The 26609-nt window shown below is 39.4% G+C and overlaps 1 protein-coding gene across 1 annotated transcript in view; it reads right to left on the reverse strand.

The window, feature by feature from the left end:
• Nucleotides 1-638: 638 nt before the first annotated feature.
• The window catches only part of EFNB2 (ephrin B2), a 44851-nt gene continuing 18880 nt past the window's right edge, over nucleotides 639-26609 (reverse strand). Inside the window, exons 2-5 of the mRNA XM_042806165.1 lie at nucleotides 22441-22724; nucleotides 6970-7062; nucleotides 6098-6211; nucleotides 639-4520 (exon numbers count right to left, since the gene is read on the reverse strand). Coding sequence (XP_042662099.1) covers nucleotides 4138-4520; nucleotides 6098-6211; nucleotides 6970-7062; nucleotides 22441-22724 — 874 coding nt within the window. The 3' untranslated portion in view covers nucleotides 639-4137. The remainder of the gene's footprint in view (nucleotides 4521-6097; nucleotides 6212-6969; nucleotides 7063-22440; nucleotides 22725-26609) is intronic.

Here is a 26609-nt window from a genome sequence, read left to right on the forward strand (position 1 = left end):
CTTAACTTCAGTTAAACAGGGACAGGACGATGCATGGCCCCATGGAAAGAATCACGCAGAGACGTTTTGACTTTGCAACATTTCTAATCCTTCACCATTCTCCCAAATGTCTTCCATCTCCTGTCCCCTCCTGCTCAGCCCCGCCACCCCGGGCTTGCTGCTCCCCCTCCTCGGGAGCAGTGGTGACAGCAACAGCACCCGGGAAGCTTCAGGTATTTTTTTTTCCCCTGACTCTGCCAACAGTATAAATCCACGCCATAATGTCTGGGAATTATTTCTGTGGTTATAATCTCACCTCCCAGATCATCCAGGCAACCTGGCTACTGCACCTGACTGATGCTCAGTGATTTCCGAGGGCATAAGACCTCCATGTATTTTTTAAATCTGGTAATATATGTAAGAAAAAGTCTGGGAAAGAAGTAGGTTAACAGAAGTCAGTGTATTATAAGGAGCTTGCTTTCTTATAAACCACTAGCAATCAGGCTTGTGAGAGACGAGGAGAGATGGGGGAGAGGAGAGAGAAAAGGAAAGAAGGGAGGGAGGGGCAGAGGAGGCAGGCTTGGTGGCTTTATTTTCATCTTCTAGAAAAGAAAAAAATTACAAAGCAAAAGAAGAAAATACTTAGAAGGCAAGGTTTCCATAGGAAAAAAATATTTTATTTTTTTAAGAACAAATTCAGTTTGAAACAGACGTGGAATGTGATTTTCATAATTTTCATTTTCTGGGAACTAATTGCAATGTGGAACTAAAGCAGATTTCAAACTTATGACCGGCTAGTTTTAAAACAGAACAAACCAAACAAACAAACAAAACAAACAAACAAAAAAAAAATTAAAAAAAAAAAAAAAAGAAAGAAGAAATTATTTATAACTCAAGCATAATACTGTGTTACTTACAAACTGGACAAAGAAATTCTTAAATAAATATTCATGGTACACAATTTCAGCACAAATATGCGGCAATTTGGCAACCTTTTATACCATTTTTTTCCTCAATACAGTGCAAAGGGGAATGACACTGCCTTTAAACAAGCTGTAGCTAAATACATTGCAAAATTCAAATTTTATACAAAACATCTTGCTCGGACTTTATAAAAAACCAACATTGCTCTATATACACAATCTGGTTAAGAAAAGCCATTTTTGTCTTGTTTTCATGTGGGTTTTTTTTATTATTTAAAAAGGTGAATAAGGCTACTGTAACACCCCAAATCCATATACAGTAAATCTGAACCTATTTACAGCATCTTCACTTAGACATGATGGTGCAAATTCCAAGTCGGGTGACTAGGGATGATCATACAAGCAAGGCATTTACAGTAACTTTTCAAAGCTGGACCAACGTCAAATAAAGGAACAGTTGGTAGATTGTCGTAATTCTGCACCAGACACAAAACAGACGCACAGTACATTATTTTTTTTTTTTTTTCAGTTGGTTGCAGGTTGCTCTTGAGCAATTAGTCTGATTTTTTTTTCACAGTTTAGTACATAACTAGAATGTAGCCAACTGATGAAGCATAGATTTGATTTAATAAAAATCAGTATCAGTAAACCCATCTTTTCCCTTCCTCCCCCTCCCCCAAAATAAAATCTTAATGACTTACAAGAGAACCTTGTATGGATGGATTCACAGAAAGGAAGGGTTGTTGAAAAGAATTACATATGTACTGTAGTTAGTCACCATGGTAACCTTCCACAGAACCATGGGTTGGGATTTTTTTTTTTTTTTTTTTTTGTTTGTTTCTCTCTTTTGGACCAACATCCCAACATCATTTTCAGGTTCAGGAAACAGAGAGTGATCATTTTTATGACAGATTTCTTTTTTTTTTTCCTTTGCAGGTGCTCACCAGAGGTCTGAGAACCCCAAAATGCTGTTGCTACATTTTCTTTCCAAATCAGAAAGCGAAGTGTTACCATAGTAACATGACTATGTTAGAAATGTCTATTTGCATAGCACATATAAAAGTAGAGCTTTTTATTTCCTCCCCAGGGTGGGAGCTTTAGGGGAATAGCCATGCTAAAGATAAAACTTTAACCTGAAACCCCCCCTCTATGAACCTCAACAAAATCTACAGAACACACCAGCCCGTAAGGCAAGGGAAAACACAACACAGAAAATAAATGCCGGCACACCTTGTCATTGTTAAATACGTGATATGGTAACATTAACTTCCTGATATTTTGGGCCTTGTATTTCCCAGTTTTCTCTTATGAGATGCTTTGGATTTTTTTTTTTTTTTAAATATGCTCCCATTGTTATTTTTGGATGGCTGATGTTTTTCCCAGAAACAGTTTCCTTTTTTCTTTTTTTAAATGTGCATATATATATGCATATATAAACATATATATGTGTGTATATACATATATACACACACATAAATATATGTAAAATGATGACAAGTTAAGACTATTTAAATGCCGCAAACGAATTTCACATCTTCTGGTGTAGATTCTGTGCAATCTCAAAATATATATTAGTAAAAAAAGAAAACCAAAACAAAAAAGTAAGAAAGAATGAACAAAAGAAAAACTCTCACTTTATATCCCTTGTGTTCTATACACTTATTATAAATAAGACATATCTTCCTTCTCCATCTCAGTGTCATAATTTACTTTATTCTTACGGACTGCAAGAAGTTTGCCATATGTGCTTTAACTTTGCAACAGAGCACCAATGAACAGCTGTGTCAGTCACAGTACCTACACTCACTGTGCAGGGACAGCACTACAATAAACCAAAGTGTCAAAAGGCTTAGTCAGAAAGAAGTTCTGCCTTACTTTTAGCGATGAGAAAGGGTTTTGTTTTGTTTTTTTTTTTTTCACAACTTTACCAGTGATAGAATTACAGCTCATTTGACCCATTGGCTTATAATCATCTTGGTCAGATTTGGCTCTCTGCTATTTTCTTAAATGCTTTCCCTGTGTTTAATATAACATGATAGTATAGCAGCTGAGTCTGCTTAAAATTGTCATCCAAAGCAGACTACGTTTTCGCTACAGCTTCAAAGCTGTACATTTTATTGCCAGTACCACAACAGCCCTGCCCTAATATATCCTCAGCGGCCTGCTATTGTCTTGTCCTCTCCAAGCTTGTTCACCCACTAACAATACCCCTTTGTTCTACTGTATTGAAGGTACTATTTTTTCCTGCACACTGGTATTTGATAACCATGAATTCCTTCAAATGCAGCCCTAATCCACTGCACGCGTTATTGTGTCTCCTACTTGCCTCTTAAAACTTAGCATACCAAAGTGCTGTGCTACCTAAATGTTGGTTTGGGTTTCTTTTTTTTTGTTTTGTTTTGTTTTTATTTTTTTTTTCCTTTTTTCTTCCCAGCTTCTACTTTTGAGGCAGCAGTATTCAATTGCAACTGCAGTCAGCCCTTCCCTCCACCACCCAGTCCTGCCCTTGACTTTGTTGACAGTCTAACTTTTTGGCTGGAAGGCTCCTTACTATCAAACACAATTTCTATAAATGCATTACCCATTCGAGTGAGGCTGCTGAAGCAGATGGATGGAGCGCGGATCTCCAAACATTAATGTTCCATTAGTGATTCAGGAGGTGGAGTGAAAGGAAATCTTATGTGAAGGATGGCAGAGCCCTGGATAACAGAAACAAATGGAACAGTGACGGACTAAACGCAAGAGAACTTTAACAAGTCTTACTTAGACACTAAGGTCTGTGTGACAAATCCAGTACACACTGAGAGAGACACACAAAAGTCAGAAGATTGCATTTCAAGCTTGATATATCCTAGAGCACCTTCCCAGGATGCCTAGAGCTATTAACATCCACAGATCACTCCATCTTCCCTTGGCTTTTGTACATGCCTGAACGCCCGCAGCACATGGCTTTGAGGATGATGAATGTAACAAGAGTACAGCAATCAGAATGGGCATCTTCTACATAAAAGTCTTCCAGCTTTTAGTGAATACTTATTCACTGAGATAGGAATTCTACAGACTAGGTAAGCTGTCCAGCTCGCGTCGGCTCCCGGAGAAAGAGCTGTCGCCTTCTTCCCCCTGTGCTTGAGTCAATGCTAGCGCACAAGGCGTCATCACAAACCCCAACAGAAAGCATTTGACCAGTGAGTTTCCTCTACGACTCAGTTGTACCACAGAGCTGGTTGTGTGTTTCTCAGACCTTGTAATAAATGTTTGCTGGACTCTGAGGAGGCATCTCTTGAACTATGTACACCGGATGTCCATAGTCGCCGCTGACCTTTTCATAGTGGGGGCAAAAGACACTGTCTGCAGTCCTTAGAGGAATGATAATGTCACTGGGCTCAGAACCATTGTTGTTGCCACTGCGTTTTGGGGTGGCTAACGTACTAAGTGAGAGAGTTGTCGTGTGCTGCGGGGAATGCTTCCTGTGTCTTCTCCGGTACTTCAACAAAAGAACCACCAAAGTGATGATGATGACGATGAAAATGATGCACCCTGATGCAATCCCTGCAAATAAGGCCACCTCTGAACCCAGTATACTGGAATGCCCAGCCTTACTGCCATCTGTGCTAGATCCTGGAAAGAACGGAAATACAACAGACAAAAGTTATTGCCATCCTGCGACCCATTTACGCTGCTTAAAAATGTGTAGAGTAAGCAAGACTGGGAGAATTAACTGACAGCTAAACTTTGACAAACCAATTACCCTGTTAGATAGCTAAATGCAAACAGCCGAAGTCAGCAATCAATATTAAACAAGACTTTGTGTCTGTTGGTCTCACTTTTGTGCTGCTCCCAAACCACCCTGTTTCATACATCATCATCCATCAGCGGTGAGGACTGGCACTGACAAGGCAGCCTTTGATGCACGCCGCATCTTTTAACAGATGCTGGCCAGCCCCGGGCAGCAGAGAGGGCTGGGATAGGACTGAGAGGGGAAAATAACACAGGGAACTGACAGTTCTCAAGACAACCGTTCTTCTGCTGTTTTATCTTCTGCATATAGACTTAAGCTAAACCATACTTAGTGCCTCTTCATATGGACTCCTCTTCCTTGCACATGAAAAAAAAGAGCTTGAGGCAGTGCAGGACACAGGCAAAATGGCTATGGCAAGTATCTGTATGAACTCACATTTACTTAAAAGAAAACAACACCATGCATTTGGTAGTCAGGAAAAGCTCACGTGATGAACAGCCTGTTGAATATTTGTTGCCATCACACTGTCATATTATTTGTCACAAAAATTAAACGAACGCTCACTTGACAATTTGTACCAACTTTCCCCTCTCGACGCTCACTCACAGGTGGAAGAATGCTGCAGATGCTACCTCCACATAACTGTGAACTTTTCCTACTGGAACCTCTGTAGGAAATGGCCGAGGCCTGCCCAGTGACCACCAAACCAGATTCATTAGCCCGGTAACTAATGACAGAGCTAGCAAGGAAAACTCACAGCCATTTTCATGAACCCCAGAATCAACTGTCAGCAAGTTTTTGCTTTGTAGCATTCCCAAGTCACCTAATTTTCTTCCAGAGACCTTGGGCCTTAAGAGTTAGATTTTTCTTGTTCACCTGATGTCTGAAATGCATCCTGAAGACATTTGTTTGGAACCATCTGTTTATCTTGTTTAGATAATTATTAAAAAAAATAAATCTTCAATTCAGTGAAAGACCAGCCATTCATGCGTAGACTTTATAGGGTCAGTTAAAAGATCAAGACATTAATTATAGACGCTTTGAAATAAACTTTATAAATGGCTGTCGAGAACCACTTGGTAATGTATTATACGGGAAGAGAAAGACAGAAAGACTCGTTCATCTGCCAGACTACTAAATGTAAGGCAGCATTTACCATCGTAAAGCTGCTTAGCAAATGTCCTATCCAAAAACTTTCCTGTAAATGAGTGATATTCTCACAAGATGTAATTAACTTCTCCTGCAGGGTGGAAGAGGGGAGAGAGAGCAGCTGTTGCCAAAACTTGCAGCTCCCAGACACTATCCACCAGAGCATCAGAACCGGCTTTCGCTTCATCTCAGTATGAAAACACTTGTTTTCCTGGCATTGTTTTAATGGTAAAATAATTTGCATTTGGGGACAAAGGAGGAGACTCCGACAGAGCCCCCTCCCAGGCGTGAGCCCCACCACACCTACCTGAGTGGTCCTTCACAAAGGGGCTGGTGGTGGAACTCTTCCCGTTGGTGCCAGCTTCCTGCTCGGGGCGCTTGGTGGGATCCGTGTGCCGGGGCAGCCCCGCTGAGTTGGGATCTGGGGGGGAGAAAGATGACTCATGCAGCTTCGGTGCTCCATGGTACGGAGCCTTGTAAGCTGGCTCTAGGTACCTCGTGAGACACGAATGGTTTTGAACAGAAGAATCTTTATGCAAAGGATCGGGAGATATAAGAACATAATTTTCCTTCTAAAGCAAAATGGTTATATTAGTTATTTCAGAGGTTTAAATTGTGAGGCCATCTGCAGAAACTATAGGGACTCCTGTAATTGGCAAGAAAAGCTTTGCAGATGACATTTCAGTTTAACCGAGGAAGTTGATTGACTACTAAACCAACTTCTACTTAGAAGAATAATTCTTTCTTCCCGCACAATAGGTTATCTATATGTGAAAGGAGACAATGAACAAAAACCTCTCTGTAATCAGAATTCATAACAAGCAAACTATAGAAATATTAGCTTCCCTCCTTTCATGTATTTTAAATAATTTTGAGCAGCAGAGTTGTGGCTTTTGTTTTTAAAATAAAAATAAAAATGACTGAAATACACTACTCCCAGGTGACCTTTCCTTCTAGGTATCTCTCCAATAAAGAGATCTTATTACGCTAACCCTCCTTCTGTAGAAATCTGTCAGTAGCTGAGGAAGAGAAAATAGGCTTTGCTTTCAGACTACAGGGGAGGAATGACCACACTAGACTCGGTTGGCTCTCTTCTCTACACTGCTAAAAGAAGCCTGAAAACTAAAAGCACATTGAGACTGATCAAAGTGATTTCATGAAACAGCAGATGGTCTTTACCTTGTCCAACTTTCATGAGGATCTTCATGGTTTTTGTCTGGCACACCCCTCCCTCCTGGTTATCCAGGCCCTCCAAAGACCCATTTGATGTGGCTGATTAAAAATAAAATAAAATAAATTAAAAAAAAAAAATAAAAATCAGGAAATCAACAGGCAGTGATGTGAACATGAGTGTCTGAAAGCAGAAAGCTTTCAATCTACTGGGACCTGTTCTTGTTGCTCAGGCTGACCTATGGAAAGTTGTGAAATGTTGAAAGCCAAAGGAATGAATACATTGGTAAGCCATACAATATATACAAATGGAGGAATGTGTTATCAAGGTTTCAAATTTATCCAGCAACCTTTTTTTCTATGCACAATTGACTGACTGACTTGGACGAAAACACAGCACCTTGCTAAAAGGTGATGGAGTCAGTTGAAAAGGAAGCCCTGGCAGGCTCAGAGGAGCAAAGCACTGAAAATTCACCCTATTTTTTTTCCCCCAACAATATCTTTATAATCACAATGTTACACCTGCTTCCTCTATTACAAATCTCCTGCTGGAAGAAGCAAACGCATACAAAAGACCCAGGTGAAAGCTGAGATTCTGCACTGATTGGAAAACCATTTAATATTTTAAAGTACAATCTCACTTTTCTCAGCATTGAGGAGCCTTTGTGGGGGCGGGTGGCGGGGAATCCACACTATTCTCACGGAAACCTTTTAGCTCATACAAACAAATGGGTGCTTTCCCCCGCGTTTATATTGTTCTCGCTTATCCGGGCGCTGGCTGGAACCGCGCAGCCCCAGCTCACGCTGAGGCTGCAAGGCGATGTGAGCGGGAAGCACGACTCCCTTGGAGAACCCAAAACGTGGCAAAGCTGCCACGCCTGCCAACGGCATACCCCAGCTCTGCTATTTAGGGGACGCACCAGGGGTTTTTCCCACCCCAGCTGTCCTGTTGTGGGGGGAAAATTTCACCGTCGTTTCTTGGAGCTGTTTATCCAAGGCCCATGAGCGGGTGCATGGAGACGCACCGGCACCAGGCCACCAACGGCAGAAAACAAGTAGAAAATGGGATGTAACGGAGCTGGCGGCTTGTTGTGGCTGTGGTGCGCTGCTTAAGCAGCACTTCCCTGCTTCTGCCCCTCTCCTTTCAGCTCAGGATCCAATTCAACCAAGGGCTTCACACTGTTCAGATCTTTGTTTTTAATTCTTGCTCCTTCTCTTTCGCCTTCCTTGAGGATTTTCTTTCAAATGCAGCCTATGTGTATTTCCTTTTTCCTTCACAATGTCTTCCTAGCCCCACGGCAGTATTTTTCTTGCTCTAATCTTCTCTCTAGCTGTAAAGACATAAACCCCATACCGCTGAACCCTGTTTCCTAGCCTTTGATCTACTTCTTGTTTTTGTTCCACTTCTGCCTCTTTTGTGACAAACTCGAATTACAGCCACCACACAAGCTTCCCAGATTGCGCTTTCTTTTCCTAAAATTCCCTTCTCTTCACATGTGGTCCCTCCCAGTTCCTCCTCTCGTTCCCTCCCCCTGTAAAAACATGACAATGGCAATACGTGCAACTACTATTTTTTTTTCCAACTTGCAAAAAAGACTTTTTAAAATATAAGAGCACAATGAGTAATTTAAGATAAAAGCCGATCTGAAATGTGCCACTGCACTGCCAGGCTCAGAAAATAATGGAGACATATAGTTTTGTTTTCTTTTGTTTTTTTCCAGAGGGAAAAAAAATCAATACTGAGAACCAGTTCTGGACATAAATCAAATGTGTCTTTGCTGAAAGTGGTTTTTATGACCTATTTGCCAATGTACCAGCACAAGGACAAGGAAAAAAAGGCAGTAAATAGAAATACCAAAGCTGAGCATCAACTGAAAGTACAACTAATAAATGCTGACTTTGTCTTGCATTTTTTGCTATTCTTTGTTTGTTTTTTAATCGAGGCAACGTGGGCTCACATCTTCTTAAACACCTTCTACTTGATTTTAATTGAATAGAGTGCTACTTCTTCTGAACAACAATGCCTTTTTATTCTTTAAAGGCCTATCCATTTAACCCACAGAGCAGGAGACCTCAGTAAGATGCAGAGGATGCAGTCTGACCTCAGTACAGAGTAAGAACGTAAGATGGCAAAAAAGAATGCAAAATTACTTCAAATACAGTCTCCAAACGGGAAGGCCCAGATGTACAATGAGTCTGGTTGTGTGCCTACGCGAGCTCAATCTGCCTTGCTTGCTAAAAGAACGCTCTCAGAGCTTTGATGTCAGATGAATGAATGAATTTGCAGAAGTATTCACTTTTTCCACACTTCTTCAAGGGGTTTTCGAAAAACCTACGTTATAGTTCAGAGTAGAGACTGCTATGTCCCCGAGAACCGGGGAGTTTTCAAAGAGGAGCATTTCAGTGACAAAGCAAAGTTTCCATCTCAGCTTCTCCCTGTAATTAAACTGACAATTACCCAAGGCCACTAGAGGAAATTATTTTTCAAAATTCATTAAGACTATCGAAATATAACCTCACATATCCCTAGTGTACCAGGAAGAAAGTGGGTAGTTTTAAACACGTCGTTTCAAGCTTTGAAAAGCTGCACAGAGAAAAAGAAGTAATCTGGGACGTCAGAGAAAACAGTTTCATACTGCTAACGCCCCTTGACAGTTTAGTGTGCAGAAGACAAACAAGGGAGCAAGTACAAAATATTCCTCAAACACTTGCCACTGCCTTTCTATATTGATCTCCAAATGAAAATTATACCTGCTATCATGTAAGCCCCTCCACTGCACTCACACTTCTGCAGGAAAGTGACCCTGTACCTGGAGCTCTCCTCACACTGACAGAATATTTAAAAAAAAAAAAAAAAAAGTGCCTGTGATAGGAGTTTCAGGTATAAATGCAGAAACATAACCCAACTTTCTTGTATCTAAAACAGAAATGCTACGGTCTGTGTGTTTGTATGACCAAATTTTAGACCTTCCATCTACTTTATTTTTATATACATATATATATATATATATATGTAAAAGAACAGGTTTGGGTTTCTTTTATGTTTAGGTCTAAGTATGGGTATATTTTAGAGACAATTACTCACACAGGAACTACCATACATGAGCCTGTGCTAAGTAGACTATATACTACTGAAATATTAACATTAATAAACAGAATTAATGATTAATATAAAGATTCTCATGAGTATTAAATGTTCTTAGGATCCCATACTTCACTCTGTATTAATACAGCAACACATGAGAAAGTACAATGTTGCTAAACAGGTATCAAAATATTTAAAAATCTTTTGATGGATAGGTACCTCTGATTTTCTAAGAGCTGTCCTGTTCCACTGGTGTCATTTGCAAAACTAATAATTACAGTCAAAAGTGCACTAAATTATTCAGTCAACAGTTTATCCATACCTACAAATAAACACATATAATTGCCCTAAAATCTCTATTAATTTTAAGACTTTCTGACAAAATCATATTGATTTATAGGCAATATTTACAACAGTCAGTCAAAAATTATGTTGGAGCTCCATACACACAGACACTGTGTGTCTGCATTCCTTGAATACAACAGCAGCTGTCATTTCATAAGGAATATAAATTTGGAGTTTCAACTTTCAGAAAAAAATGGACTTGTTAGGAAATTATGGTTAAGAGTCTGCTGATACATACTTACTTTGGAGAAACTAGTATACATTTTTAGTTTTGTACAACACTGCCTTAACATACCATCTCCTTTACACAAGAGGAAATGAAATTATTCAGACCAAAGAATTTCATTCCAGCTCTGCCTTCACTTCTTCAAAATATATAAATTAAAAAAAAAAAAAAAAAACAAAAAAAACAACAAAACCAAGCAAAACAAAAATCCTGGAACTCACGTAAATCAATGTATAATGTTTTACATTTCTTTGCTTTTAAAACTTTACAAGTATTGTTTATTGTATGAATTGTATTAGTCATAAATGCAGAGACAGGGAATCAGTGAGCAAAACAGAGTCAGCTGACAAGAACAGTTCCTGGCTATGATTCTTATACAGTCCCCATGGAGAGGAAGTAATATTACATTTTAATATGTCTTCATTTGATTGTTATTACTCTGCCTCCCAGGAGGCTAAGCCACTGCATGGATCTTGGCTGTTTTCAACCTATCAGGTTGGTAACATTGCTCTAATCAGATGGAGAATTAAGCTGCTGGATTTGTGCCTGTATATAGCTTTTCATTCACAAAGAGATTAGAAATGAAGGCACAGTCACAAAAATTCAACTTCTTTCACTCCTAGAAACACACATTACAAAATGAAAAAATGCCATTACAATTCCTTAAAAGAAAACACTAGCAGACAAAAATCTCAGCCTCTTAATTCTGCCACAATTATTACCCATACCTTTACATTTATGATTATGAAAAACATTACCTACTTGCAAATTGAATGTCATATCCTTTGAGCCAACATAACTTTATAACACATTTCTAGAGCTTGAGTATGAAATGGACTACATAGCTGAAGAGAGAAATTATGATCATTGTACTTAATTTTCCTGTGAAGACTAAATGAACCTTAAACCACAGACTATCGGAACGAATGAGTGATGTCAACTGGTGGGTGAGGGCAAAATTGGTTTTGTCCCCGCTTAGCGTGCTGGACGATACAAGCCATCTGGCAATGTATCAGACGCATCATGGACAAGGTCATAAAGAATCAATTGTTGCTGGTGTGGATCTGTTAATAGAAAAATTAAAATTAGAGGTTTATTTGGGGTAGATCAGTACTGTCCAATAATAGCGACTTTCACCATTTTTTTTCTTAAATACTGCTTGAATTTCGCATCAGAAAATACGTTTCTCAAAATCAGAGCTAAATAAAATCAAGTAACTCTACCCATCTCCACTTTTCTCCAGCTGTGTTTAGAAATGTAATGGAAAAGCCTAAAGAGCAGCAAAAATCCACAAAAGCTTTAGATTCAACAGTAGTAAGAAGTTATTCTTAAAGCAAAGCTGCACTTGATCTCATATGCACTCACAGGATTACTAAGTGCATGTAAAGCTTTTGAGGGTGTTTTTTATTTTATTAAGCAATAGAACACTATTTTGGCCAGACATCGTGTGTTTGTGCTCTGACTGCTTTCATCTGCTTTTGGTCCTTTTAATGACTCTCATAGTAAAGCACAAAATAAATAATTCTTCTTTCCCATAAATTATCTAAATTTATGGGACAGGTTTAGGAACATCAGAAATCACACACTGTGAAACTGAGAAGGATCGCCCAAGTATTAAGTTCAAAATAGGAAGAGAGTTCTCATACAGTTTCCCACATTCAGAATGATTCTATTAATTCCAGGGAGATGTGGCATCATACAGCAAGAATACAGGTGGTAAAAAAAAGCCTTTTATGTCAACAAAGTCTTTCCATAAAGGGAAAGAGAGACAGTGAGCAAGACGGAGTTGGAAAGTATCAAAAAAGCTGTGAGAGCTCTGACTGGTTTCTGCTGTCTATCATTTTAAAAACAGCACCACTTTATCTCTGGGTTAAGGAATACCACAGCTGAAGTGTACTAAACAGTAAACTATTTGCTGAATTGTTATCCATTATAGAAGGTCACAGCATCCACCCACCCGCAACAAAATCCTACTTGCTTCACTGCTGTCAAGTGTCCCTTTTCAAATTTCTCTTGGAATGATTTAGATTATAAAAAAAATAAAAGCATCTCAACACTGTATGACTATGAATGACAATTTAAGTCTTTCATTACAGTTAAGCATTTCTAAAAGTATTTCAGTTCTGTATTTCACATACTCTGAGAAATGTTGTCAGATAATGATCTACTGCACACATGGCTGCTTCTAGTTTACATAAACAAATTATATATTTGTGAGCGCTGAAGTAACTGTGGCAGATGTAAGCCCACTAATTATGATGTATTCGGCATATATCAGAAAGTATGCATCTAAAACATATTACTGGCTAGTTAACTTCACCAACCACAAACAGGTATTTTATGTAAGTTTATCCCTTCTGCCAGCACACTACTGGCAAAAGCCTCTCACGGATGGGGAGAAGTATCTCCCCACTACCAGAGCAAGCTTTGCTTAACAGTTCAGCTGAACAGACCTAATAGAATTAGTTAGCATTCAAGTTACACTGATTGGTGCTAATGACAAGCAGGCTTGCTGGAAACAAAAGCAGAAGCTTTAACATTAAATGAGGACCTATTTTCTGCATTGTACAAACTCAACACCACTCTTCAAGGATGTTCATCTGCCTTGAAAAATCTCTCTGGTTTCTGTCTGTAGCACTTGGATAAGAAAGAGTTATAGTGAAAGTCCATATTAAATAAATAACAAACCTCTTGCTCATTCTACTGTCACTAATTGCATGCAATGATATTAATGACCCAGTAATTGCTATACGAGTAGCACTGAAGTGGAAAACATCATTTTGAGGCAGAGTTCATCTCTAGGTGGTAGGACTTCATCAGTGACTGAGTTAATGCCTAGTGACAGTTTAGAATATAACACTGTAGATGAGAAAATGTGCCAGTCTCATGGTTATAACAGTTTAGATGGACATGATGTTATTTGCTTTGACCACACAGAGTCCAGGGGTAACCCCAATAAAGTGCCACAGTCAGAGTTTGCCCTATAGATGAACCTCACTCCTTTCAGGGGAGATGCTCTGCACTGTAACAATCTAGAGCAATTTTCCACATGTTTGCTTCAATAAAAGAATACCTTCATCTCCTGCTTCTACATCAAGCACAACAAAAGTGTGCTTTATTGCAAAACACAAAAAGCTATTTACATCATCTAACTATCCTTCAGCAACATCGAGTTTGGCACCTTAGTACTGAGATCAATTATGATACTATTGGCTGACTGCGCACTTGGCAAAGATGATCAGAAGTTAAGCACTGTTTTGATTGCAGTATGCTTATGTTTGTGTTTAGAACTTTGAAATACCCACAGAGTAAAACTTAATGAGGGAACATTGCTGAAATAAAGCCATCTGAATTTCCAAGGTGCTACAGGATATCTAGTTCAAACACTCACCGTGAGAAATTAAGGGGTTTAGCTTCTTTAAAAATTATCACAAAGGCACATCTTGGTTCATTTTAAGAAACTCCAATGGGATGGGTATGTTAATCCTCCAGTGTTTGGAACTTTGAAAAACAGTAACTAGACAGAAGAACCGATACTTTTAATAATTATGTTCATACAGTTTTTAATATTTCACTAGTGTTTTAATAGTATAACACTATTAAGGTCTTGGTTGTTTTTTGTTGTTGTTGTTTGTTTGTTTGTTTTCTTTTGCAATACAAATTACTTAATTGATGTCTTGATTCCAAAGCTGCTGTGCCAGCCTCTGGATGGCAGGTGGAATCGAGCTTCAGCACGGGCTGGGGCCAAACACCTGGAAAGCAGCTTTGCAGAAAAGGCCCCCGGGGGGTCCTGGTGGACACCAAGCTGGCGGTGGTGAGCCAGCATTGTGCCCTTGCGGCAAAGGCAGCCAACAGCTTGCCGGGCTGCGTTCGGCAGAGCGTGGCCAGGAGGCAGCGGGAGGTCATCCTTCCCCTCTGCTCAGCACTGGTGAGGCCACGGCTGCAGTGCTGGGTGCAGCCATGGGCTCCCCAGCACAAGGCAGGCGTGGGCTCAGAGGAGCAAGTCCAGGGGATGCTCGTGGGGATGATGGGGGATCTGTATAGGAGAGGCCAAGGACTTGGGGACTGTTCAGTCCGGAGGAAAGAAGGCTCAGGGGAATCTTATCCATGTGTATGAATACCTGGGCTTTTGCAGTGGTGCCAATGACAGAACAAGATGCAATGGGCACAAGCTGAAATCGCTGTTTCAACCTGAGAAAACCTTTTTAAATGGGGGTGAGAGCACTGGACTGGGTTGTCCGGGCAGGCTATGGAGTCTCTGTCCTTGGAGATATTCAAAACTCAGCTGGGCACCGTCCTGGGCAACGGGCTGCAGCTGAGCCTGCTTAAGCAAGGGCTTGAGCACGGGACTAGATAATCTCCAGAGGTATCGTCCAAACTCAACCATTCTGTGATTCTATAACCAACTGCACTGCTGTGGTCTATTGGTTAGCATTTATGTGCTAACGTGAAATACCTGAAAAACAAATCCTTCTCGGCTCCCCTGGTAGGATTTGGATTCGGGCTTCGGTTTCTCTCACAGCAGCTCAGTGAGCACGTAAGGACTAGTCTGCTGCTGAGGTTTAGTTAGTTTTGCTGTCTTCATCTACTGAACAGAAAAGACATAAAACTTGCTCACAAAGATCCGAACATGCTTTTTAAAACCAGCCTTATGAGCTTAATAAGGACTCTTCTCCAAGAACTGCTAAAATTACCCTCAGCTTGATCCTGCTTTTACTCACAGAAATATTTGCATGATTTTATTGGGACTGAAAAAAAGCAACTGGAAGACTGATCATTAGGGCTTAGTTTTACAGTCTGATCTACCAGAAATAAATCCTGAAATATTCTTCCTCCAAAGTTTCCAGAACTGACTAAAGTCAGGAAAGAAAGTCCAAACTGACATTTAACCCTGTTTTTCAACCATTTCAACCCTGTGTTTTCGCTAACACAGTTCTCAGACAAAAATACATTTTCCTCCGATCCACCTAAGTAAAGACTCTAATGAGGCAATTTCAAGTATTTAAAAACAATCTCATTAAAGCCTTTATAAAAGCTTTTGCAGCTCCCAGTCTTTTATTTTAGGACTCAAAATACTGTAATATGTAACAGATATAATACAGCTGTATAAAATAAAATAAAACTGTATAGAATAAAGACTGATCATCCCACTTGATAAGATAAATGCTCCTTGCCAAACTTAGGTACAAGATGAAAGTTAAATGTGTTTCAGTATGCTAGTGAGCTTCTAAGTTTCAGTCTAGACACTTTCCTCATAGCATGGCATGTCTCCCCAATACACCCCCCCTTGATTTTAACAGTTACTCATACCCCACTTATAAAGCATAAAATACACACTCAACTCAAACTTCTTCTGCATGTAGTCCTACTAAGGATGCATATGTAAATCTAAAAACATATATAACTTCTAGAAGATCAGGGTTTGAGATGTTTTTTGCAAAGAACTTCAAGTGTCCCTTATTGTTATGTATACTATATACATAAAGACTTCTAAGTGAGAATATTGTATCTTTCTTTGTGAATGTACTGTATTTCCAGTATTTATAAATTGTTTATGAGGAACTAAAAAAACTGAGAAAAATAAATAGTGACTAAAAATACTAAACAGCTTCCTATGAAATTTTAAAACCTATTTAATTCCTATTTCCTGAATAATTCTTTCTTCCAGTCTGAATAATTATTCATTTTCATCTGATTCCAGACCTATCTGGAATACTTGGGGGGTGTGGGGGAGGATAAATGTATTTTTCCACAAGATGCCATCAATTAACAAACTGAGCATTCCTATCTTTCATTTCCTTCCCTTAGGAATAGAGAAATAACAACAGATTTCCTGATGAACTATCTCTGTCTACTTTAAAGGAGATAAACGGTTGGTATTGCCTAGGTAATGGCACTAAATATGAACAAAGTCCATCAATCTAAAATAGCCTTATTCTCTTACAAGACCTGTGTGGTCTGGGACAAAACCCCAAAGGACCATGACTCCATTAATCCTGTAGGTCTTAGACTCTGTTAGAAATCTGAAGCTGCACAGACAGTGATTTTTTTCTCCAATAATATTATTCGTATGACCTGTATTTATATTTAATTCAACAAGAGCTAAGTGGTATTGCTGATACATCCCATAAAAGACTCTCAGCAAAGTCAAAGACTGACCTCTGGATATCATTTTACACTAACAAGAAATCATTTATCTAATTTTCTGAGGAAGAAGGAGGAGAAAGGAAAGAAAAAAATGTGATCTTTGTACAACTGGAATTGGGGTGGCTATTATCACAGAGGCTTTCATTAACACCACCACCACCAAAAAATAAGGAACAATAGATTTCTGGACCACAGAGTCTTTAACAAAAAGCACAAAAAATGTCTTTGTTGCAAAAGAAATAGAATTGAAATTCTGATACAGTTTTTGTCCCCGTTTTGGCTAGTTCAGAATTAACCTTCAAACAAAGAAAAACCTACTGTTTCCTTTCGGGTAGCTCTCACTAGGTGTTTGGGAGGTTGCAGGAGGCTGTGGACTGAAACCTGCCTCAGAGAGGTGTCAGAATGCCCAGCCAGCCAGATTAGCCAGTGCTTAAACTTTTTCGTCAGAATACTAAAATAACAGTTTAATGTAAATCTATTTGGCCACGCAAAGAGATTTATTCTTCCCAGCTGGGCCGTATTTCAGGGCACAATCTATATTGTCCTTTAATTTGTTCCTCCTCAGACAGTTATTGCCCTTTAATTGTAACAGAATGACAAAGTGAAAACATAAAAAGCATTGTGATTTTTTTCAAACCCAGCTAATGCTGAAGTTTCAGAATGACTGTTTCGATTTTAAAACCTACAGTACTATTAAAGCAGTTATCCAAAATGTAGTGCTATTAGCCAGTATAAACCTTTAAATCAGTCAGGGATCAAATATATATATACACACACTTATATATATACGGTTTTTAATTTAAGCCAGAGGCCAACAATGTAAGTGGGTCACTTGAAAAAAAATTGGCAAAAAACATTTAAGGAAAGCTGTGTATACCATTTTGCCATTGCGAAAGTCAATGGGCATCATTAGATCGGCAAGTTTGGCTAATGAGGTCGCAGGCAGAGCAAGCATTTTAGAGGATCCTCTTTTTAGGACCATTCTGTAGCCCCTTCCCCAGTCTCAAGCCATTCTTTTACGAATTTTGAACAGGTGAAAACTTCTTTGAAGGGGACTTATTTTTTAATGCTGATGATGCCAGCCCATAACCTTAATTTTACTTATGCAAAAGAAGAGATGAAGCGAGCAGAGTCTGTGCTTGCTTGGCCAAACCACCTCAGGGGCACGACGGTGGCTGGAGGGGAAGCAGCACTGCTCCTTTCCCTCTGGCATAGCTTCCCGCAGCCTTCCCCAGAGCGCTCTCCCTGCCCTCCGACTAAAGGCCAAGTTTGTTGGGAAGGGTTCACGACAACTCCTGTTCACCAAAAGTAAACACCTTTGGCATATACATGCTTGTACTACGCTAACGCGTCTCCCTCCCATACAAGAAACGCTGCATTGAGGAGAGGTACCGAAGCAGTTACACCATGACCCAAGTACTTGCAGATCAATCCCCAAGTACTGAGAAGAGACTCATTGCTCATTCTGAGCAATTCACAACAGCAGAAAATTATACTTCATTCCTTAACCATGCAAAGACATGAAAAGACCTTTTAATGCAAACATCGGCATTGTAAATCTGCACACCCTTCTTCAAAAGCAGCTTTGCCCTTCGCACAGATATTTATGTTGTTGGGCATAATGCATCTTCCTTCATGCATCTGATTAAGGATTTCCTTAGAGACTTACGATATGTTAGCTAACGGGTCGCCTATTTTAGGATAATCTAACATTAATACTTCTGAGATCTCAAGTACATTTGACCTTCTCCAGTTCTACTGAAAAGAAATCGGGTAATTGTAGGAAAATGAACCTATTAATTTCCCAGGAACCAAAAATTGATGATAGCAAAGAAGAGAAAAGCAAGGACACTCTGTTACATCATTTATTCACTTTCACAATACCATTCAGTATCATCTTTCCAAGTACTGCTGTTCACAGAATTAACTCTTTGGATCCTGATACTCATATTAAGGAATATCTTGCCAAGAAATGGATTATATTATTTTTGGATTAAAACACCATTAAATGTGAAAACAGATGTCAGAAACTCATCTACATTTTTACTTCTTCAAAAAATTGTGAATTCTGGAATAAGAAAAGTTGCATCTTTTATAAGGTTAGATCTAGGAAGTACTGAGTAGACAAGATCTCCTTCTGCTATACCTATCATGAATACATCTGGATGATATAAAAATTATGGCTTGAAGAATTGCTGTACAATCACATTTCCCTAAAGGTACACAGGGTTCAGGAAGCTGCTTCATCCTATATTATAACTCCTCATCCCAAAACGACTAACCCCCTAATCTGAATAGAGATTTTACTGTTTAATACAGCTCCACAAACCACACACTATTATCTTAGAAAAACAAACTGTGTTTTTAAATAATGGCAAGATGATAAAGGTACATGATGATGCACAAAACACTGAAAGGGCTGACAACAGCCTGCCAGCATAAGCACAAACAGCGTGAGATTAGGCTGCAGATGCAGCCATAGCAAGTGCTGCAAAGATGCTGGGCTCAGTAAACTCTTGTGTCACGTTGTTTGATGCCACTTAGTCAAGGAAATACAAGATCCTAAAATATTTCGAAATCAGAAGGTGGCACATAAAATGCATTGTTGCCTTCGCTTCATAGCACTCCTACCCCTCAAAAAAATAACCAATAAATCAAGACAGAACTGAAAACTCCCAAACAAACAGGGAAGAGAAAGGAAGGAAAAGGAAGAGAGGAAAGGTGAGAGAAGGGGAGGGGAAGAGAGAGAGAGAAAAAGAGGGAGAAAGGGAGCAAAAGGAGGGAGGGAGGGAAAAAGAAATAAGGGGGGGGAGAGTGAGAGAAAGTGAGAAAGAAAGAAATAAGGGGGAGGAGACTGAGAGAGAGAAAGTGAAAAAAAAAAAAAAAAAAAAAGGCAAGAAAGCAAGCAAGCAAGAAAGGAAGAAAGGAAGGAAATAAGTATGGGAGTCGGTGGGAGAACCAGTGCGTCACACCTGTTAAATTACAGGTCTGGGAATAGGGATACACACAAACGATTTACAGCCTGATTTGCGTACATGATTAAGATGTATTATATTACTTATAAAAATGACAATAAACGTCCTGACTAACAGAACCTGCATCTGACAAGGCTGTGTCAGGTCATGAGCTTTTGAAGACAAACTGTTAAAATCCTATCTAGCTCCAGTATCTCTGTAAAATGGTGTCCTAGCTGAGCCCTGGCCTAGTTTTCTACCCCTCTTCATGTTTCTGAGACCGACATCACTGAATTCATTGTCTTCTCCCTCAATGACAGAAAAGTGAGAGTTTTAGCTTCAGGATGGCTGGGGTTTCCGGGCTGTTTTTTTTTTTTTTTTTTTTTTTTGTCCAACTTATTGAAATGTATGGGTACTCCTGCTGAAGCTTAGTTGGTATGTTAGCAATATAGTGATAAATTAGCCATTTGTTTATGCCAGAACGAGCAGGGAAAGTAATATCCTAAGGCACTCCAGTATTACTGCAAGGCCAGTGTGATTTCTGAGGCATTAGGCTGAAGGCTGAGCAAGTTCTTTCAACCAAACTATACTGTCTTATTGCTATAATGAAATAATTATACAAAACTAATGAAAATGAGACATACTTAATAATTCTCTGGGTAAATCCATGACATAGATATGACAAAACTGACAGGGTATCAGAAAGCTCCATTTGTGCCCATAATTTTCAGGTAATAATTTTAACAGTGCCATTTGTGTTTCACTACAGCTGGTCTGCTGTAGATGTTTTTAAAAGCAGCACTAAATACTGAACATATTTCATCATTAAAGCCAACTATTTGAGCATGGCCATTTTTTACACTACACATTTTCACTGAAGTTACAGACAACTATCTATTAACATCTAATCTTGCATCTTTTCCCCAGGTAAATTTCACTGTATTACAATGGGAAGTTTGTCAAAGTTAAATGCTATGTAAGTGGGATCAGTTTTTTATATACCTCCCAACTAAACACAGCAAGCACCTATATTAAGTGATCTTTTTGTCAAACCTTAAAAAGAAAAAAGAAAAAAAAGTGTTTTATATCTCACACAACTGTTACTTAGTAATTTCTACATTTAATATTTAATAGAGTGAATTCTTGCTTAGTTTCTGTGATATACAACCTGTTTTATACACAGTGTGTATGTACCATTATGGATATAACTAGGAATATAACTAGGAAGTGAGCATTAATTTATATTAAACGCATTTCCATTTCTATTTTAAAAGCGCTTGCTCAGAGCACCTGTGAAATTACCAATATTTTTAACTAAGAGATTAGGAAATATTTAGAGTGGCAGATACTCTGTGAAATAGTTATCAGCCCTCCAATTTTCAAGGAGGTGGCAGAAATGTGTTTGAGGACAAATTTTTAGCAGGGCCTATTGCAACAGGACAAGGAGTAATGGTTTTAAACTAAAAGAGGGTAGATTTAGACTGGATATAAGGAAGAATTTTTTTATAATGAGAGTGGTGAAACACTGGAACATGTTGCCCACAGTAGATACCCCATCCCTGGATACATTCAAGGTCGGGTTGGACGGGGCTCTGAGCAACCTGTTCTAGTTAAAGATGTCCCTGCTCATTGCAGGGGGGTTGTGCAAGATGACCTTTAAAGGTCCCTTCCAACCTGAACTATTCTATGACTCTATGAAATAAAACACACCAATATCTAACTTCCTTGTAACTGCAAAAAAGCCAATGTACAGAATTTGTCCATCTCCGACTAACTGGTGATCCTCGCTCAAGACTTCAAAAGTCCCCATGGGGCTAAATTAGATCTGCAGGCCATACTATTACAATGACAGAACCTAAACTGTTGTAGATTGTTGTTGCACTGCTGAGGTCTCAGCCTATGCTAACTCCCGGTTCACATCGTAACTTTACACATCATAAGTAATTTGAATCACTAAACACAGCAGTTACCTCCAGACTTACTTTCAGCCCTAAGTCCCTGATCAGACTAAAAGTCACACAAAGTTTATATTGTTGGACACAGGCCTGTATCATGCATGTTCTTTTTACAAGTCCAGGACCATGACAGAAGAGGAAATTCAAGATCATGCTAGTCTAGCTTATGCCCAAGAACTTTCCTAGATACTGCATGGACACAATAGGTATGTATTGAGGCTAGGCACGCTCAATTAGAGCCCACCAGTAAACTCTGTGGGGAAATTATACTGTCAAAGTTGGCACCAAAGTGGCCAAAAGGTGTTTCCTGAGAGAATCCCTGGGCCCCATGGGGCAGTGGCCAGCCACCTCACATAGGATGCCTCAGCTGAGAATGGCCGGGCCACCCTACTCCTACTCCTGGGTAAAAGCACCCCAAGAACAAGGCCAATAGCATGGCACATCACCAGAGCTGTGAGCAGGAAACACATCAAGGTTTAACTGCACACATCTTTCAACGTGAATACAAGACACAGTATCGTGCACAAAAGGAGAAGCCCTTTATAGGCGTAGGAGTACAATCTAATTTGGTCTACGTAAACCAAAGAAAAGAGACAGAGACCCCATGGAACTCAGGAATAGTGTTGAAAATATGCTGGCAAGAAAATTTTTTCACAGAAAAAGATACCCATTCACATTCTTCTTAGCTTGCTTATAATGTACAAGACAACATACAAAAGAACAAACAATTACATTTAAAAGAATGACCAACTGAAATTTTGAACTTACATATGACGTAATAATCTTTGTTCTTCTGAAACTCCAGGCCCCAGAGATTAGGACTGAACTCTTGAAACTTGATGGTAAACTTAACATCTTGATCTGGCTTGGCACAGTTGAGTAGAGGTGTATTGTCCTTCTTAATAGCACAGCTATCTGCTTGGTCTTTATCAACCATGTAGACCTTATAATATTCATACTGGCCAACAGTTTTAGAGTCCACCTTTGGGCATATAATGTCCAGTTTGTCTCCTATCTGTGGATATAGTACCAATCCTTGTCCAGGAAGGAATCTAAAATGGAAAAAGGAGGAAAAAAAAATAAAAAAGAGAGAAAAAAAGGGAAAAATGTGAGACACTTGATAAAATCTCATCCAGAAAAGTAGCAATTGCAGTGGACGGAAAAGAACAAACACAGTTTCTGAAACCAAAATGACAGGCTGAGCAAACCAGATCTGAATAGTTTGGGCCTGACTCAAGTTAATATCAACAAAATGTTTATTTAGATCTTGGAAATTACAGACAGATTGAGTCCTATAGTCCTTATCCTAGTTTTGGGAACTCTAGTAGGTTTTACGTCTCTGGCAGGCACCACTGTTTCTTCCACATTTGGCCATTTACAGCAGCTAGTACAACGTCTGGTGGGCTACAATCCTGTTTTTCTGCTTTGGTAACATTTTTACTATTCTTGCACATATTTTGCTAATTGCAGACATGGGAGAATGACAAGAATAATCTTTCAAAGCCCCTGAGCAGACATGTGGGAAAGAAAACAACTTAAAGAGTTAACAACATATTAAGATGCTGATTGATATTAGTAGTATAGCACAAAGGAACATCAATCACTCACCAGGATCATGCTTACAGACCTGGGGTGGACAGAGATCTACTTGACCCAAGGACCACACATGCTTCTGATAAAACACTTTTCTAAGACAGTGTGACACTACAATGATTTCTTCTCTTCATAAACTTTACCATTACCATCACTGTTTTAGTGCTTTTTTTATTTCTTGTGCTACAAGTGAAACCTGGGAGTGTTTTTGCGTTAGTATAGAGGAAGACTTCTTACGCAAACTGTCAGTGAGCTTTAATGTTTGGGGCTAGACTCGATATTGTATCTTTCCTACTTTTATTAATAGGCAAACTTCATCACTTATTCACAAAATAAAAATATAAATAATTACAATGTAATTAATGATAGTATTGATTCAACAACAAAATGAGGAGCTGCCTTCTCACAAGGACAAAAGCCACAGCATGTTTGTTTGTTTCCTTCTCCGAAAGATGTATTTGTTCCAATTAAGGCCAAGAAGTGCGTGTTTTAGAACTACAGCCAACGACACAACATCCTCGAATGCACAGACCTAAAAGACTGACTTTCCTTTTTCTCCTGCCTGCCAGCCTTTTCCAAAGATCTTCCTTAATGGAGAATCGGCCTGAAAAACTGACTGAAACAATTGTTGCCTAATGAACACCCTTCTCCAAGTGCTAGCATTTAAACGGCACATGTAGTAAATCTAGCTTATTCACAGGCAGCCTTCCTGGAAACTTTAAATTAGAGTATTAAGGCCCAAGCAGAACAAAACTGTAGGCGTTGGTGACCTCCAGTCTCTGGCTTGGCTGAAGGAGCTCACCAGCATGTAGTAGTGCTGGGGGAGAACTTACTAAATTAGAGAAAAGGACGATGTGATGCCCCAAATTTCAAATTAATTGTTTATAACAGCTTGCTCCCACACAATGCAAGTTTATGATCTGTGCTAATTGAGCAGGATGATTTTCACTCACAAAGCCTGTGTAAGAATTCTATTTGTTGTGAAGCAGCACATAGCAGGACAAAGGCATGTAATTACAGATTTAGGGAAAAAGAACAATGAAATCTTATGGCAAGAAAGCGACTGTTGATGTATAAATCACTGCGCTCTTTTGTGTTGTGCTGTGTAATTTCCAGACTACAGAAACTAGGCTGGGCCACGGCTGTTCAGACTAAGATGCACTGGAGGTGGGGCGAAGCTGCGTCTCCTCCTCCAGCTTTCGGACACGCCAAAGGAATGCAGTGACTACCACCTCCCCAAAGCCAAAATGCTGAAACAATGGGAAAGGTGGAAAGGCATCCTCGTCATTCACCAGCCTGGTGAGGGACGACTGAAGGAGAGGCCAGCTCTGCAAGGGCGCCAAGGAAATGGGGGGAGGAAGACCCCTGACAGCAAATGTTCCCAAAGGAGCCGCACAGCCCCTGACTGGGGCTCTCCTGGGGGACTGACTGCGGCCAGGCAAAGGCAAAGGGACAAAGTTTCTGAGCTAACCTCCGTCACCTGTGACTGACTTGACCATCTTGTCTGACCCCAGCCCCATTTTACTTTGCTCCTGTGCAGCAGTGTTGTACCAGAAAAATGAAAATTACTCATACTTCCCCATCTGTATGCCAGGACAAAGGCGGGTCACTGTATGTTCCCACCACTGCAAATATTTCTTCTTGCCAGTAATGCTTTTTTTCATGTAACAGGGATGTGTAATACTAAACACATGAGATTTCAGAGGACCAGATCTTTGTTTTTAAATTAATCAATTTAGATTCCCATGCATAATAAATATGAAAAGTTAGAAGGTTAGAAATGCACACCTGTCTATCATTATCAATAATGTGACCTAAAAGCTGCCCTGAAAAACAGAAACCATTGATTCTGAGTTTTAGATTTTGTGTATATGTATGTGTGCAATGAAGCAGCAGCGGTCTATGATCTCCATGCAGACTCTGAGCACAAACAGGATGGGTTCAGAGATGGCATGCCAGGCAATCCTCAGAAACAGCTACCGGAGAGAAAGTACCCTTGTGTGCCTTGGTTAAGTAGCCAGGAATTGCTCCATAAAAGGTAGAGGACAGAACCACCCCCAACAGACATCTAAAACACATTTTACAAGAGCTTTAAACTGACACACTCGTTAGACTTTATGACAGGGGAATATTCTTGCTATGGCTGTGAAGTCTGTACAGTTTGAGAACTAAAGTTGCTAAATGTCCTTCCACTTGAGTTTCTGAACTCGTAGGATCTAACACTGATGGGATTAGGAAAGAAAAAAGGCTGAAAATGAAAGGATTAATCTGAGAACTTGATCGTATTGAAATTTTTTCCACAGTTTGCAGTTTTGATCATGACCTTTGCAAGAAAGATATTTTTCCAATTTACTTTATTTTCCTGCAACAATAAAGCACAAATATAGATGGAATTAAAAAATTTCACATCATGCATTTCAGTTTGACCACTAATCTTAGTGGGCGATTAGTAGTAGGCATGATTATTATACCTGCATTTGTGTAGTACTTTTGCTACTGTATTTTCATAAAGACCTTAGATAAAACATTTGCTCGGTAATAAGCATTTTCTGAAGCTATTTATTAAATGTCAGAGGGATTAAGACTACTCTCCTTGTATCTGGGAAAAAAAAAAAAAAAAAAAGTACATTTATCCTTGTTAGAGGTTAACAAAAACTTGAGGATTAAACCTGAATCTTTATTTCCACAAGTGCTGACGTAGCCTTAAACATTCTGGGATAGCATCAACACTTACTAAACTTTTGCAGGGTGGCATCTGCAAAAATGAAGTGAATGAACTGGCTTTAAAAGTCTGATCAGAATCTGCCTTCAACTAATTAAAAAACTTTATTTTTTCGCCCCCTCCCCAAACAGAAATATAATGAAGACAGAGCAAGAGGTTTTCAAAATCCTGTGTCCGATGCCGAGGAGGCCACGTTACTCCAGTGGTTGCTTGGGACAGGGACACACACTTTCAGCAGCTGGGATAACAACAGCACTGGAACCACTGCTTCTATAAAAAGGTAACTTTGTAACTTTCTGCTTTTCAACTCTAGATATTCCTTACTGGGAAACCTACATACCAATACAGGCCCCTGTACCCGAACAGAGATTTAGGAGAAAAGCTTCGCAAATTTCTCCAACTAATTTCTGTTAGCAGTCAGATATAGTGAGACTACAGCATTCAAGGAAACTACAGCATTCAAGGAATCATGATCACAATTAATAATTCTAGTGCTTACTGTGAGAAAGCACAGAGAAGTATAGTAAGTACAGTAAAAGCTGCACAATGTAATTAATGCGCTTTCTGCCTGATACTTTTGGATTCAGAGGGCATTTTTGCTGTCAGCCCCAAACTGGTATAT

This window comes from Tyto alba, unplaced genomic scaffold (assembly GCF_018691265.1).
Source record: "Tyto alba isolate M040663 unplaced genomic scaffold, T.alba_DEE_v4.0 Super-Scaffold_45, whole genome shotgun sequence".
Lineage (NCBI taxonomy): Eukaryota > Metazoa > Chordata > Aves > Strigiformes > Tytonidae > Tyto > Tyto alba.